The sequence below is a fragment of the Pelmatolapia mariae genome, linkage group LG14 (assembly GCF_036321145.2).
Source record: "Pelmatolapia mariae isolate MD_Pm_ZW linkage group LG14, Pm_UMD_F_2, whole genome shotgun sequence".
Taxonomy (NCBI): Eukaryota; Metazoa; Chordata; class Actinopteri; order Cichliformes; family Cichlidae; genus Pelmatolapia; species Pelmatolapia mariae.
The window spans coordinates 19,581,869-19,599,865 of record NC_086239.1 but is presented as its reverse complement, the minus strand read 5'-3'; the positions used below and the strand labels follow the sequence as shown (position 1 = coordinate 19,599,865).

General features: G+C 38.1%; 1 protein-coding gene across 1 annotated transcript in view; it reads left to right on the top strand.

The window, feature by feature from the left end:
* The first annotated feature begins 5,075 nt into the window (after positions 1-5,075).
* Positions 5,076-17,997, top strand: part of LOC134641745 (solute carrier organic anion transporter family member 1C1-like) — a 44,149-nt gene continuing 31,227 nt past the window's right edge. Inside the window, exons 1-2 of the mRNA XM_063494279.1 lie at positions 5,076-5,539; positions 9,334-9,506. Of these exons, the coding sequence (XP_063350349.1) occupies positions 9,411-9,506 (96 nt within the window). The 5' untranslated portion in view covers positions 5,076-5,539; positions 9,334-9,410. The remainder of the gene's footprint in view (positions 5,540-9,333; positions 9,507-17,997) is intronic.

The window sequence follows — 17,997 nt, the reverse complement described above, 5'->3', positions numbered from 1 at the left end:
CACCAACTGTGTGATGTCATCATGTCAATATGGAACAAAATGTCTTCTGCACTGTTCTGGACAGAGATCGCACACGTCAGTCCCGGGATCCGTCCTGAGTCACTCACCCAGTTCACTACCCTGTGGTCAACGTCTGAGCCAGTATGACTTCAGCTATACTGTATGACTCTCGCTCATATTCGAGGTAGACTTGGGTAGCATGGGGGCTAGTCTGGGGCCCCCTACTGGATACACACACCTTGGATGCTCACAACATATGAAACTGGGTTTAATCTTACTAGTGATGTCATGTTTTTGTTGTTGTTGTTTTAAATGAGTATCAACTCAGTCCTTACGTTCTTAAAAGTCCTTTAGACAAATTATCATCACATATAGCTCTCTGAATAATTCTATAATTCTAAACCTTTTTGTCAAATTAATGGAATTTTTAAAAAGTTATTAGTATTTACTAATTCTGATGTAGACAGTCAAATAAATCAGCTGCACCTCCTCTCTAGTACAGATTGAAATGTGTTTATTAATCTTGTTTTCACTAAAGCTGCCTTTCTCTTGAAGTGGTCTTTGTCAGATTGATTTTATGTCAGCCTTTGGAATTTCCTGGTGAGTGTATTAAATATCATGACACATCTTTTTCTACCATTTGCTCTGTGAACTGAAAATATAGGACAAGTTTTGCCCTTAATCTTTATGATGTGCTACGTTTCAGTCAGATGGTTTATGCACAAGCCAGTGCCCTACATTTCTCTCTCAGTTTTCATTCTGTATTCTGCAAGGAATACATGTATACTCTCCAGGGAGATGCTTGCTCTTTTCCCCATCACTTCCTTCCCCCCTCCCTCTTTTCACTCTCAGTCAGTTCTGGTCATTCTGTCCTCTCTCATAATTTCTTCTTCCCTCCCACCATCTCTCCATCTCCACACCTATCAAAAATCCTTACTTATTCCCTTTCATTTGTTCCTTCTTCCCATAATCCCTGACCTTCTTAAATCCGACTTTGTGACTCCTGTGGATAATGACTATGCACAGGAATCAAGTGTAGTGAATCAGAAGGAGGGACCATCACTCACACGCCACCATTAGTTCATAGTAAGCCAGTTCAGACCATTCACATTCCCTATGTCATCTTTAATTTATCTCACTATGATCACTTCTACACGGACTAAATCGGAAATCTTTTGCTCCATTTTGACCTTTTGGTTCTCATTATAAGTGGGTGTTTACCACAAGCTGATAAATCCAAAAACACCTTAGATTACGGAGCCTCCACAGTAATTATAAAGCGCTCATAAAGATACAGAGACGATAAAGGCCCCTCACTCCAGTTACTGTGGGGACTGTGTAAAATTACAATGTTAGATAGTAAAAAAAGAAAACTGGATTGCTGTAGGTGCTTTCCTTTAAATGTCAGTGTGGAAAATGTAACATAAAAGCAAATTTTGAAAGCTTGAATTTTGAGCTTAACAGGTGTGCAAAATTTTTTAGCACATCTGTTATTATATTTTCTTCTTTGCACAATTATGTAATGTGGGGACCCTACTGGACACAACACGTGAAACTGGCCTTAATCGTACTAGTGATGTCATTTTTTATTTTTTTTTAAATGAGTCCTTAAGTTCTTAAAAGTCCTTTAGACAAAATATCAAAACAAAGTTCTTTGAATAAAGAGCTTAAGTTTTACCTTATCTGTTATAACAAAAAGTATTATATTTCAACAGTAAAAATATTAATTTGATTAAGAAGCGTGTGCAAATTGGTGGATTAGCCATTACAGAAACATAAAAAATGATTTTGATAATTTCCAGCACTGTTAATTTTAGACATCTGTTAAGCACTGGATAAAAAGAAAATGCCTAAGAATGAAGCTCCATATCCACTTTGTAGATGTGTTTGTGTTGATTTATAACTCAAAATGTCCAAACAGATTGATTGAAGCATTGAAGATAGAAAAACTAAAACAAATCATAAATGCCCACCCACAGTTTAAGATATTGACTTTAGTCACCGTGATCAGTGATGTCAAAGGCTGCCGACAAGCAAACAGGAATAAAAAATCTCCCGACAAGATGCTTTGCAAGCCCAACGATTAACCAACCCAAACCGTATACCCAACTGAAATTTCTCTTTTACTTTGTATTTCAACTGTTCTGCTATAGCTTGTCTAGGACCTTGGAAAGAACAATTTTAAGACTGGCCAGAATTGTTAAGGATTGAGCACACTTCTAAGGACACTTTCCATTTTAAAGTAATCAGAAATGGCCTGAAAGGAAAGAGAGGCATAATATTACCAGAAATAATCAGGTTATGAATAGCATCTCCAGAAGGAGGGCATGAGGTAGCGCCAGTGCTCACTGGACTAGAGTATTATCTTACAATCACAGCACCATTAAATGAGAGCATGGACAGAACCAGAAGGAATGATTTTTATTGTACATTCTACATTAACATTCATTTGAAAGGTGGATTGTGAAGGATAAATTGCATTGTCATAGATCAAGATAGAAATAAATAAAAAAGCATTAAATATATACACATCAATAAATTGCATCAAAAAATCAAACTTAAAAAATGTGATCCAAAAATATCATTTTTATGATTCTGAAAAGTTTGATTCCACATAATGGGTACGTATATATATATATATATATTGATTTCAAAATCTCTGCACTATCAGCCCAATTTTTATGTGGTTAAAATGGGATTGCTGATATTTAAGCATGTTTTGGGGTGTATGACCTGATGTGTAAAAGAAAATATATCTCTGACTATTTCACAAAATACTTTACAAATGATTTAGACCCCTTTAGGCCAACTGGGGGCTGTTTTCTCAAAAAAATGAAGCAGTATCATTTTAGAATAAAATTCCTGATCAGCTAAAATTGCAAACTCATGTAGATTTAGGACAGGACCCGCCCCCCGGATCTAGAGGGAACAACACAGAAAAGCAGCCTGACACCCAGGAAGGAAAGCAGACCAGTGATTACAGATCTTCCTTATTACGCTTCATAACAATCTGCAGCAATTTAGGCTATGCAACACTGCAGTGGTTTCTGAGTCAGGCTTAAACACAGCTACATATGGCACGGGATGGTTTTTGCTCAGTGTTGCTCAGAAATTGAAGCAATTAACTTCAGTCACAGCCATTTCCATCTCTCATGCACACACTTACACTCCCCCGCTTTCGTTACCTGCTGATTACACATTTCTTTGGCTCTAAGTAGCTAACTTAGCAACATGTGTCTGCATATGTAAAGCCCATAGATTACTTACTGTACATTAGATAACAGCAACTTTTTTAATCAGTTAATTTTAATGCCAATTTTTAAACTTCATAAGGTAGTGATACTGCTCTTATATCAAGAATGTGAGCTGATCGGCCTACAGTCGAGGCCTTTCCCCAACCGAAAACATTTCCCGCATCATGAAATGAAAAAGACCAAAAAGTAGATCCAGGAATATTAAGCAGAGAAGACTGGGACAACAATCCTCTTACAAAAATTCAACCAACTGGTCTCCTCAGTTCCCAAACATTTACGGACCGTTGTTAGTACTCAGTAACCCTGTCCCAGCTTTTATGTGATGTGCTACTGTCATCAAATTCAAAGTATTTTTGTTAAAATCATAACATTTCTCACTTTAAACAAATAATATGTTGAGTTTATGAAATCTGCAAATCTCTGCATTCTGTTGTTATTTACATTTTACACTGCATCCCAACATTTTTAGAAGTCGGGTTAAATAATCAAAATATACAAGTGTGACTCTAACCTGTGAGGGCTTCACTTTTATGCATCGGTGATTAAATGGGAATGAGGATGCCACACAAAACCCTGCAAGTCAATTGTATCAATGCAACAGGTAGTTCAGCCCTCGTCTGCAGTACATTAACCTACTTGAATGAGACAGCTGCAGGTTCTGAAGACAAAGATTGAATGAGACACTGAATGAGAAAATTCAAGGACACTCCAGCGTGTCTGTATGCTTTTTGTAATGTGCACCATCTGACAGTTGTGACCGCCAGTGCAATCAGATACAACTTGGCAGGACAGGTGCTACAAGAACACTACGGAAATCTGCTACCCGTCACCTCCTGTTCCTACTTACCCACGTAACACTGAGCTGTCCTCCAGGATGAGGGGGTTAAGGTGTATGCTGCTGTCATGCATAAAGATCTAAACACTTCACACAGGGACAGCAATGGCACATTGTTGAGCTCAACATGATGTGGACACTATTCTGCTAATAGAAGAAAAAAGTTTGATGACAGCGTTTCATATTTGTGTCTAGGTGGATGTATTAGGTTGATTAGAATTTGTTTAACAGTAGCTTCTTCACAAATGAAAAACAAATTTTGTACCTGTACAAACTCATAAAAATTGCATTTAAAACTTTTATATATATATATATATATATATATATATATATATATATATATATATATATCAGAATCAGAATCAGATAGACAACGTGACATCAACATGACACAGACAGCAACAACAATTATAACATATTTATAGAAAAGTGCAAATATTTTGAAATAGATTATGGAATCATATATATATATATATATATATATATATATATATCCCCTCACAAGCCTGTTCTAAATTTGAACAGAGTCGAGATTTCAGCAGTTGAGAAGAACCAAACAGGACTTTTGTGAATCTGCACTGGCGTGACAATGGGTACAATTGTTCTTTGTGCACAGCTGCAAAGAAACAGGGTCAAAAACATACTGTCACTTTAATGAAAGGAGCGCACACAAACATACAGTTCATTATAAAAGGCTTACACAGAGACCAAGAGGTGGAATGTACACAGCGGAGGCTCAACGATCAAATTTTGTAAACCAAATCAAAGCTCAGGACAAATATTCTTTGAAAAAATATATATTTAAATTGAAGAAGCGTGATGTTTTTACACGAACCCGGTGAATGACCAGCTCACAGCTTGTTGACAAACGCATGACACTGTAAATGTTACATGATTCCAATAAAGCTCCGCCGAACTGTGCAGAAATTAGGGAGGAGGGGACAGACTGTCTGAGGAGAGAGGGGGAAATGAGACAGAATGAAAGAAAGGAGAACGCGAAGGAGAGAGAGAGCAGTATATTATGAAAGACACCGAATAGACTCATCGTACCAACGCCTCTCTGTCTGCAGTCAGTCGAAGACGAAGAAGAAGGGGAAGGGGGGAAACCCGTTGTAGGGCGACCTCTCTGAGCGCATCTTACGCCCAGCATCTCACTAACACACAGCCCACATCACGCAGTGAAGACTTGTGTCACGGGACTAAAACGCCTGTGTAACTTGGACCACTGTGCCCGAGAGTTGTAGTGCGGGCGGCTGGAAATGAACTCTGAAGGTGGGCTTCGTGTCGGCGCATTCAACATAAGACTCGGCGCTTCTGCTCATCACCAGTCCACATGAGAAGTTTGACAGGAGCAGGTTGAAGGGAGTCTACCTGTGCTTCCGATAGGCTGTTCACTTTGCAGCCTGCAGCTCGCGGTCGGAACTCGACCACTGCTCCACAGGACACTGAGGTGAGTTGGGGTTTTTAAACAGTTGCTATTGTTTTGTAGGCTGTTGTGGGCTAAGTGAATCAAGTCAGACTTTTAACATGTCTGCATTCGATTAAATTATCACGCTAAATGCCAGCAATTCATTTTAAAACACATCAATCTAGAGTTTAATCAAAGAAATTGAAGTTTATGTAACCTGTAGTGATCGTGACTAGTTAACAGTAGTGGCCTATAAGACGTGCAGGGGATTGTGTATGTTTGTGTGTCTCACAAAGCACCTGCAGTACCTGCATGGCATCCTGACAAAAGAGCCATACAGTAGGATCCCGAGTTTTAACTTGCCAGAGGTGTTTCATGCACTAAAAGATGTTCCTTTGATGAAGTATGACCTGCTTGCGTTATGAAATGCTTTAAAATGCCACCTTAACTAATGTCTCAAAAAGGACGTTCGTAAATTGCAGGAATAGTGTTTGGGGACATTAAGCCCTCCTGTAGGTACTAGAAACTAGATTCTAAAATATTGAAGCTCTCAATTTAAGTAGCAATGAATTACTGCCTAAGCAGTTACAAGGATATTGTTAAAACACATGTGCAGGGTAACTGACTCCAGAGTTGGTGGGTGCTTTAATTTGTGTTCAAACTATAGCAAATATGATGGAGATATAATCCAAACTTAAGCATCATTTTCAAACTTTTCCTAACACCAACCACAACATCTAAATCCAAATGAAAACTCTGAGACATTTAATATTTTCATTACCTGAAATCTTAAGCTGTACACGGTTTAACCTGTACAAAGTGTTATTTTTACATAGGCAGCAAAATGCAGTAAAAGTGTGGTGATTCATCTATGCACTTTACTGTAATTATCATCCAGCTGGTGACATGGACATCATAAAGGCATGATCAGATTTGTTATTGTTAATTTCCCACGATGTTGCCTGCCTTCAAGCTGCACCTTTGATTACGGAAAGGAGTCCTTCGTTTCTGTTTAGATTTCTGCTCTGCGCTGAGATTTTGCATGCAGAATACAAGATGAGTACACGTATGTCTATCATGCTAATAAGGAACAGATAAAGAATGAGGCTTGATGAGCGAGAGGGCAGCACATTCAGTCAGTCACAGCTTGTGTCGGGTGTATATGGTACATGGTATATTGTTTTATTTAAAAAGAAAGAAACGTTTGTGTAGACAGGTGTATATTCGGGAATGATACAGGTATGCGAAGTGCAAAAGTCCTCTCAGTGGTCTTGTTGATAGTGGACCTAGAAGCTCAGTTTGTTTGTATCAGAATTATATTTGTATGTGATTTGAACATTTCTTTCAATGCTGACTTACAAGCCAGCCTATTAACCTGGAGATTCAGAAGCTGAAGTCATCCCCCTTCAGTAGTGACTCTGTTTAGGCAATTTAATGAAATATGGCACAATAAAGCCAGATTAAATGCTATTTAGCTGAGTACTTACAGCTGACTAACATATATTTTTTGGGAAGCTGTTTTATGAACTCAGTCATCTACTGTTGGTCAAATTCCTTGAAAGTAGGTCAGACCTGTTGCAATAAGCCAGCTCGTTTTAGTCTGTTCTAAATAAAAGAGCCAATCAGAGAGAAATGTAAATGTGTTACATGTAATAGTAATAACAGCAGTGTCACTGACATAAATGCTAAGAGCATTGAGTTTGTGTTATTTTCTGCAAAGCGATCGTCAGCTCGCTTCCCTGGAGCAATTACATTCACTGTTTCACATGACTGCTGAAATGGACTGAGGAGGGAGGAGAAGGCAAAACGTGAAATAAGCAAGACAAATGCGAGGAGCTAGAGATAAAGAATTCATACACAGGCAGAGAAAGGAGTCAGAGAGGGACCAGTGAAAGAGATTTAAAAGGAAAGGGTAAACACAGCATCCGTTATTTTATTTCTCCACCTTTAGAAATGCCTTTTTGTTTTCAGTATACTCGCGAAGAAAAACCCCGGTTTTCTAATTTGCCATGCAATGCTTTGCCTGCAGACGACAGCTTTTTAAAAAAACATTTTTTGATTCACCAGAATTAAAAACGCCTTTCATTCCTGATTTACACTCACAGCTTCACATAAAAATGTACAAGAATGAACAACATTATAAAATGCTGCCGTCAAAAGTTATAGACTTATTAAGAAAAAAACACTACCACTGTGGGGCTTTTACAGTGAATCAGCTGTTTTCACAAAGTGTTGATTTGTCGTCAGCTAGTGAGACAAATGAGACAAATAAAAAGAAATAAACAGATTTAGATCAAAGACAATGAGGGTTCTGTCTTTAGATTTATTGTAAAAACTGGAACATAAAAATCTTTGCATAGAGCTATAAAACACCCGAATGGTTAGCACAAGCATGAGTATATTATGGGAAACACCTCCTGTTTTTTGGTTTTACTCACACAGATGATGCTCATATCAGTGTAGTTCTATTCTGGGCGACACTACACGCAATGACCTGGTGCTCTCAGCAGTGCCTGGATAGGTTTGTTATGGAAAATCCCTAACAAGATTGGCAATAACGGTACATGTACTGTGTGTATTTTACTATGCTTGCTAAAAATGATGAGATTAAGTGTGTGGATTGTACTGTAAAGTATTCAACAGCAGCATGTTGACTCTGCTCTGATGTATCTAAAAGGAGATCTCAGGGACGTTTTATTTGTTCTTTTAAGGTCTGAACTTTTGGATTATGTGGCATTAAATACAAAATAACAACTAACTACTCAAATAAATAACAGTCAGAGCCTGACCACTTTATCGACATGTTGATATTATTCACCAGTATTGACTATTTATATTGGTGTTTAGAAATGAAAATTTTAAAAGTGAAGAATGGACGAGGCAAACGCCCTTCAACCATGTTACTAGTGTTGACACAGCATAGTGTGTCCTCTACAGAACTCTGCAACTTCTCTGTTTATATACATACCCTCAGCTGATGCGAATACAGTCAGGCAACACGTAAGTGAGTAAATAGAGAGAATATTGGATTTTTTAAACCAAATATCAGCATCAGTCTTATAAACCCAACATTGGTCAAGCTTTAATATCATCTATCATCTAGTATAAGTACCTTAAAGTCTCAGTGGATAAATTAAGGCAAATACTCACTTCCCTCAGGCCACGGTGTGGCCACTTGATGGGCAGATTACTGACAGTAGAGGCAAGCCAGAGTAAACCTAGATCAGCAGTTCAGTCATTCGGTCATGTTGCGGTTATCATCATCTATCATTAGTCATCATCGTTCTTTCAGCTTATTTCAGACGCATTTTCTCCAAGTTTATAGAAAACCTTCCCACACTGACAGCATGCATTTTTGGCCCCCAGAAGCAACTGATTATCTTCTAGAAAATCTAATTACCTCTGATATGATATCATTTCAGTGCACTGAAGTTCTTAGACATAAGATTACAGTCTTAACATGCCTCATAGCTGAGTTTATGCTTCATTGTATTCTGTCTTGTGGTTTGTTACTACCCATATAATACAGCAGGGTGTGTAGTTTGATATGTTGGAATGTTTCGTTTAAAGATAAAAAATATTGTGGCTTAATATAGCTAACTGAAGAAAAAAAGTATTTTTTTCTTCTGAGAATCCAGAAGTCATCACTTTTTATTTGGGATTTCAGTTTTAAGCTTACTAAACCAAAACACAGAAACCTGTTTTTCTTTAATGTTTTGTTACGTTTCTAGGATTATGAGTTAGTTTCCCCTCTGCCAGCCGCCAAAGACATGTTTCTGTTTTTTTGTGTGCTGAGGATGAGAAGTGGGTCACATGCTTGAATTATCCATTTGCAGGGTTGCATGCCTCAGTGCCAAGAAATTGCAATACGTGGGAGACTTCTGCTAAGAAGACGCAAATACATTTGTGGAGGATGGAGGAGAGAACTGAGGAAGGACACACACAGGAGAACGGAGGCAGTGATTGTGCAGCCAGACAGCCTCGCACCTCTCCCTGCACCAGTCTGAGGGTACACACAAACTGCCATGTCCTCTTTGTAGATGTAGTGAGTGTGTAAGTGTGTCTGCTGTGGAGTCACATGCTCTCTCTCTTTAAGACATGTCTGTGTGTGGAGACCAGAAATAACTAAATAACCAAATTAGAGCAGTCCAATAATCCAGCAAGCCTCTTCCTACAAGAATGATGTGCAGTACAGCACATACCCTTCATTTTTTAAATATGGAAATAGAGTATATGAGACAAAAGGACATCCAAAGCTCTTCTTTGGATGTTGCCTGCCTTTTATTCCTTTCTCTGTGGAGATGATCACACACTGATTCAATAATATTGAGGTCCGGGTTCTCGGGACACCAATCCATGACTGATAGTGTTCCACTGAGTGCTTTTCTCTCCAGGTGTGCTTTTATTGCACTGGCAGTGTGTTTGGGGTCCTTGTCATGCTTAAAAACAAAGCCTTGGTAAATCAGACACTTTCCAGATGTTATTTTATGGTGGATCCAAATTAGCTTCCTTTTTTTATACTTGAATGATTCACGGGTCAGTGTTAAGTGGCTTAATGAACAAAAGAAAAAAACATTCCTCTGAAAGGACTGGACTGAAAATGAGTAAAACAAAGCAACAATGTCCAAAGAAAAACTTTGAAATACCTTCAGGAAGCCTGGAGGATTAATGCTCAAGAGCTATAAGAATACTACAAATGTAAGAAAAGGAACTGGGGCTCAAGACTTATACACCGTACTCCATGTGTGCATGATGAATACTGTATTTAATGCATTTTGACCTTTCTTTCTTAATAAAAGGGCACAACCGATTGTCAGAGGGAATGAATGAATCATCTCTGTCTTCTACTGAATATGCTGTTCCTGCATTTTCACCGTTGATCTGTTCATGGCCATAATCGCTGTCTGTATTAGTTTGAAACTTTTCATCTCTTGGATTTCACTTGTTTAGGAGTTTCATTATCTAAAAGCACAGAACAGCACCTTGTAGCCACAAAACAATTTTCCAATCTTTGCAGTGCTTTCTTCTTTCTTTTCCTCACAAAACATGTAAAATCAGACACCTAATAGCAATTATTCATCTTAGCAATATTGTCTATAAACACTAAACACTGCTGATTTTTTGTTGTTGTTGAGCAATAAAAGTCATCCAAGGTTAAAGACGCTCAAATCAAGCATTCTCAGGGTAGTGATTTTTTAAATTTTTTTTTTTTTTTTTACAATAATCTCCCTCCCGTGTCTTCTTGTTGCTACAGTAAAAATGTAATAATGGTTATTCAAATTTTGTTGAGGTGAAATTGACAAAAATAGCACAGAGCAAGATGCAAATCTCATATTGTCGCATATTGACCACCTCAGACTTTCCATCTCAGTCTTTCCCTTCTCCTGACTTAAACAAGCGTTTATATAACATAAGAAAAACTTCCAATTGGCTCAAAGCATGTCTCTGCCAACAACATGAAAGTTATAAAGCCTTAAATTAGATCAGACAGCGTTGTTTCTTTTTCCCACTTGAAAGTGATGTGAGACAATGGTGTTCAAGCAGCTTATCATAATACAGACTGCAGTGGCAGGACAGACTTACTTCTTCTCAGAATTGTTTGGTTCCCTGACCGGCAGGGTGGGACATGGCACAGCCCGTTTCAACTCTAATCAGGTGCTCAGTGTTATTCTCTGCTTTTTGTTAAATCCACCGGTGTCTAAAACTTTGGTGTCATAATGCCTCAGTTTTTTGTTACTTCTAAATCATACTTCCTTTCTAATCATGTATAGTTAACCATTTTACTCTTTTGGATCTCACTGTTAGATTAGAACAAAAAAATCCTGAAACCTCTTTCTGTGTGTGTGTCAGACGCCTTTGTTAGTCTAAGCGTATTAGGTGGATGACATCAAATAAGCCAAGAACAAAAGCAGGTCACAGGTCACAAGGAAGCTTTTGCTTCAACTTTCACACAGACTTAATGTGAATGTCTTTTTAGTGATTTCTAATCATGTCGAGGCCACTCGGTGGAACACCAATTAGGAGGTCACAATGCTTGCCATTGTTGAAAAATCCCAAAACAAGCAGGATGTTATTCAGAAAGAAAAGTAGTCCATTACCACGTTTGTACTTTTGTTAAATTGTTAGGATGACTTACTCACGAAGTAATAATCAGTTCCCGATGATTCAGTCTTTTGAGTGCTTATTGTACCTTTTATTATACAAGCAATTACCTTCATTGTCATCATTATCTGCAACAGAATAAGGTGTATTAAGGTTCTTTGGCTACTTCTTTTAGAGAGATGTTGTGTCATTGGGTGTTTTCACACATTACATAGTTTACTGGGATGATTTTATCTTGTGTAACAATGCAGTTTAACTTGATGATCAATTTCATTTAAGAACATTTCTTTTACAATCCTAATTTAATTCTGAAAAGCATACCGAATAACTGTTTCATACCAGTACCAAATAATTCAAACAAATATGAATTATGCTAAGAGTTGACATGCATCAGACATCTGGCTCAACTTCAATGAGCTCTACGCTGGTACCACATTAAAGAGAATGGGTAAACCCATGAGTTACCTGGAAAAATGCAGAGGTGCATAGAGACTACTTTTTATAAATACATCTCCAGGAGATTTTGCCACTCACCAAAATACAAACACTTTGATTTTAGCTGTTACTGAACATAAATGAAGAACTTTATGACTGCAGTAAAGTCAACTCGTGTCTCCCTAAAAGTGATATTTGGTGTGAGCTTGAACTAACACAGACACAGTGCACTGACTCCAACTGATTTAAATGCGACTTAGATGAGAAACAGTCATGTGTGACACAGAGGCTTAATTCCCTCTAAGTGTCACTGCTGATTGGTGGCAAGGAGCCTTTGCTTGGTGGGAAAAAATGTGTATGCATGCTTGCTTCATCCCCACCATTAAATGTCATGTCATGACCTACTGGTGTTAATGCTCTACAGCTAGCACTGGCCGACATGATCTCACCTCGCATTGATGGGGTCCCTCAGTCTATCCTGCTTCTAAGGATAGGTGTTGACATAAGACATATTATTAGCCACAGTCTTAAACTCATTATTATCTTAACGTATCATGTTAAATATACTCAGAGTTACTTCTATCTGTCTAATTTGTTGATGTGGTTTTACAACAACTAATATATAAAGATACAGCCAGCTCTTTCCAATAAAGCTACTACTAAATGGTCAAAAAGTTCAATCTGTGACATCAAATCAGATTTGTTATAAAACATCAAGTAATAGCAAAGTACACAAGAAAAGGACATATAGGATATTAAATGAATGTGTTGTCTCTAAGCAATAAATCCATAATAGCCCTTCATCAAATTATAATTTAGGTGGTTTCAGAGTGAGTCTGTGAGCTCTGTTTTCAGGATTTAAATCATCTAGCAATCACAAAGTCTTTTCACACATGATCAAGTTAGGCCTCTAAACAGAGAAAAAGTCCATACAGGAACTAAGATGTGGCAGCAAGTTCCAAACTTTCATTTGGTAAAGTGGGACTTTCTGCTAAACAATTTCAAGAACGTACTTTCTTTATGTGCACAAGCAACTTTAGGTACTATTCTTGTGACAGATATTTGCATTTTGTTTGTCCCGTTTCAATTCTCTGCGGCATCTGTGGCATGCAAAGGCTTCTTTTAGTCCTCATTAAATCATGACAAAGTTGATTATACAATATTAACTTAAAAACATTAAGGCATCATAGCATAATTGTTCTCTATTAGTATTACTGAAGTCTAGCTGCAGTTTCTTAACTCTGCTAGCTTATTAAGGGCATTAGAAACCGGCACTGATTAACACAATTAAATAACTAGGATTGGCCCTTAAACTTATGATGTTATGCCAGGATTGTTAAGGCGTCCCCTGTGTGTCTCCGTGAGTCGTCGGAGCACTGTGGTGCATAAATAAACATATCAACAAACATTTCTTCAGATGTAAATTTAGATTTACATATTTATACTCACTGGCCACTTGATTGTGCACACCTTGCTAGTACTGGATTGGATCTGATTTTGCCTTCAGAACAGCACAGATTCACCAAGGTACTAAAAACCTTGATTCTCCTCGGAGATTTTAGCCCACATTAACATAATAACATCACACAGTTATTATGTTAACTACTATCTCTACTTTCAAGATTAGGCTTAAAACTTTCCTTTTTGCTAAAGCATATAGTTAGGGCTGGACCAGGTGACCCTGAATCCTCCCTTAGTTATGCTGCATTAGACATAGGCTGCCGGGGATTCCCACGATGCATTGAGTTTTTCCTTTCCAGTCACCTTTCTCACTCAGTATGTGTTAATAGACCTCTCTGCATTGAATCATATCTGTTATTAATCTCTGTCTCTCTTCCACAGCATGTCTTTCATCCTGTTTTCCTTCTCTCACCCCAACCGGTCGCAGCAGATGGCCGCCCAAGGCCGCCAAAGTGCTTGCTCATAGGGGGTCATATGATTGTTGGGTTTTTCTCTGTACCTATGAAGCGCCTTGAGGCGACTTTTGTTGTGATTTGGCACTATATAAATAAAATTGAATTGAATTGAATTGACAGTTGGTTTGTCAGCTGCACATCCATGATGCAGATTCTGCCACATGCCAAAGGTGCTCTGTGATCTGGTGACTGTGGAGGCCATTTGAGCACAGAGCACTCATTGTCACGTTTAAGAAACCAGATGATTTGAGCTTGTGACTGGGTGCGCTATCCTGCACTGTGATACACTGGAGCCATGAAGGGATGGAAATGGTCAGGTAGGCTGTGGCATTTAAACAATGCTCAGTTGACACTACCAGGCCATAAGTGTGTCAAGAAAATGTCCCCAGCACCATTAATCCATCAATACGGTGTCAGCCATTGATACAAGGCAGAATGGATCCATTCTTTCTTGTTGTTTGCACCAAATTATGACCCTATCAATTGAATGTCACAGTAGAAATGGAGACTCATCAGACTCAAGCAAAGATTTTCCAATCTCTTGCCATTCAGTTTTAGTGACTCTGTGTGAATTGTAGGTTTAGTTTTCTGCTCTTATTGAACAGGAGTGGCAACTGGTGTTATCTTCTGCTGCTGTGTGGTCAGAGATGCTCTTATGTATAACTTGGTTGTAAGAAATGGTTATTTGAATTAGCGTTGCCTCTATTTCTGCTCAAAGGAGTCCGGTCATTCTCTCCTGACCTCTGGCATTAACAAGACAAGTTTGCCCAGAGAACTGTTTTGGGACTCTAGTGAACCACAGTGACAGCCATTATCCACAAATGGAGAAAACTTCCCAGGAGTAGCAAGCCTACTAAAATTACTCCAAGAGTGCAATGACAATTCATACAGGAGATCACAAAAGACCCAAAACTAAAAAAAACTACAGGCCACACTTACCTCGGTTAAAGACAGAGTTCCCGATCCAACAATAAGAAAGAGACTGGGCAAAAATGGCATCTATGGGAGAGTTCAAGGAGAAAACCGCTGCTGACTAAAAGGAACACAAAGGCTTGTATCACATTTGTCAAAAAAACCCCAAACATCCGGATGATACCCAGGACTTTTGGAAAAATATTCCGTGGACTGACATGAGAATTATTTGGGAGTGTTACATCCCTTAACATCTGGCATAAAACTTACACAGCATTCCAAAAAAGAACATCATACCAAAAGTCAAACATTGTGGTTCTAGTGTGATGGTCTGGGGCTGCTTTGCTGTGTCAGGACCTGGACAACTTGCTGTAATTGCTGGAGAAATGAATTCTGCTCTCTGTGTGGCAAACAGTTTGGGCCCTGATGCTCAGGCACACTTGGGTTATGGAACAGGACAGTGATCCGAAACACACCAGCAGGTCCACCTTAATTGGAGATTATGTATTGGAATTTCAGGAGCGGGACCACGCCTCCAAACGCACTCCTTCCGGTTGTCAGGTTCCCCCAGTACTGCAAGCTGATCATTCTCGTTTACGTGCCCCACCCTCCCTCCTTGTTCTCTATTCTTTAACTTCTTTATTTCTATTTAGTACATGGGGATCTGCCAGGCCCGGGAGCCATCGCCAGTCCCCTTCGAGGCCTTCCCCAAACCGCAGCTCAATTCATGTCCAAGCATTCACCTTTACTTACTAAAATGCTGTCAAACCTAAAATGAGGACGTGGGCCCAGCTAGTGAAATGGCACATAAAACACAAAATGAAGGTTGTAAACATAAGGTTTGTGTGCCGGTTTCTGTGAAAGAAACGATTAAGGAGAATAATAGCAAAAATGATTTGAGCTCTTTTTGCCATTGTTTTATGACAGATAATTATGTTTCTTTTAGACACAATATTATACCTACTGCCTCAAAAGACAATAATAAATCATTAAAATCGGGAACCTCACAGGCAGGATAATTAGTAGCTTTGTTTACAGTACATCGAGTGCAAACACTGCAGAAAGGAGTGAAATAAGTTGTGTGCACAGAGCACATTACATCTCTTTGCGCTTAATTAGAAATGAGATTACAGGAGACAGAGAATAAATACCATAGGGGGATTTGCTCCCATGGATGTGCTGGGAAAAACATTTAACTATAGATTAAACTCCATCATCCATTTAGTGTGAAACTTTTAAAACACATCTAGTGACTGGAACAGCTCTACGTCATCCATTCCTTCATTAAAAGTACAGGAGACTACATCACAAAGTCACTAGAAAAAGAGTAAAAGACATTTCAAGTATGAAGTTTATTTTGTGTTCTCTTAACAAATGGTTTTTTTTTTATAATGATGGTGGTTAATTATGTAATCAGCCTATAAAACACTAAATCCCAAAGTTCAAATATTCCACTATATACTCTGAAACATCCAGCTATTATAATGCATAAGGCAGAGTAAAGGAGAGAGATTTGAAATGCAGTTCGATTTTGAATGTTTTTCTTTTTTAATTTAAATCATTTGAGGTCTTTAGAGGATCACAAGAAAATATCATGTGTCAAGTGTGAGCAGTATAATACACGGGCAGTTATGATTATCTTCAGGAAGCGACACAGCAACTGACACCTTGCTGATATTCAGAAACAGTACAATCTCAGGTTGAAGGTTCTTCATATAGCAGCTCTACCAGCACCACTTATCAGTTAACATATGCAGAATCTTTGATTTGTTCATCTGTTTAATGAATTATTTACCTCCACCTATAGAAAGCCAAAATGTATTAACATTTTCCTGCACTGTGGTTTACCGGCTCATACATTACCGCAGCGTTCCTTCTTTGTATGAACATTATTACCATTAATATTGAGCAGATATTATATTGAACTTATAGTTTCCCATCCTTCATGAATTGTCACCAATCTAAAGCTGTATGTTGCAGATGCTCCCCTTCTGGCTTTTGTTGTAGAATTTTGGCCAGGTATTGAAGAGGGGATTTCCCTGCTGCTCAAACACAACACTCCTTCGATTTCCTCAATCTTTCTTTTAAGGGTCATTTTGTATTTGTTGACGTCATGGTAAAAGAATCAATTCAAATCACATTTTAGGATGAAAGAAATAAGTTTGAGATTCTGATTTCCTTCATTACACCTGCAGCCACAGTGCAACAGTTTTAGTACTGCAGAATTTAAGATTGGAATGGTCTTTAGGTGAAATCAGGGGTTGATGTAGTGATTTTCTCTTGTCTTATTTCTTTAACACTTTAAATCTTTAAAGGTATAGTCAGTCGTTTTTTGAGCTTTAAGGTTTTAAGGGTATTGTTATAAATGTACATTGATTACTGTAATTACATCTTCTAACAAATCGATGGGTTCTCATAAGGTGTTTGTGTGAATGCATACAAATTTCAGTGATAATGAGGCACTTTTCTAACTTTACAGCTGGGATTCATTTGGTGGTGTGACTACGGTATAACTCAACAAACTGCACAAGTCAATTCATTTTTAGTTATATAGTTTTATTTATATAGCACCAAATTAATTAATTTATTGATTGGTTGATATATTAATTAAATTATTTTTATAGCGCCCAATTTTATTTATATAGCGCCTAATAACACCAACTGTTGTGTCAAGGCATACTAAAAAACTTATTCCCCGGGCACGGGATCTATTTCGCACTTAATGCACGTTGCAGATAACAGAATCAGTAAAAATGTGGTGCTTCCAACTGATTTTAAACCAAAACCCAGGTGAGAAGAGCCTCATATGTGAATCTTTTAACTTTAAGTTTAGCCTCACTAAACCATTAATCTAACTTCACAGTAAACACCCCGTCAGGACTCCATTACATCAGATTTTATAGGCATGTTTGTATCACCTCTCTGCTGTTAGGTGCAAGCAAAAATGACCCTGTTTAAGGCTCTGATATCTTTTCCATCTCACTTAAGACAGTTATGTCATGGCAGGATTTTGTCACTTAATAAAGGAATATTTATTCCTCAGTCTAATCAGGAACATCAATTGATCACAGATTGTGAATTTCTTTTACCCATATATAAGTATATATATAGGTATAGTAGAAGAAAATATAAAGC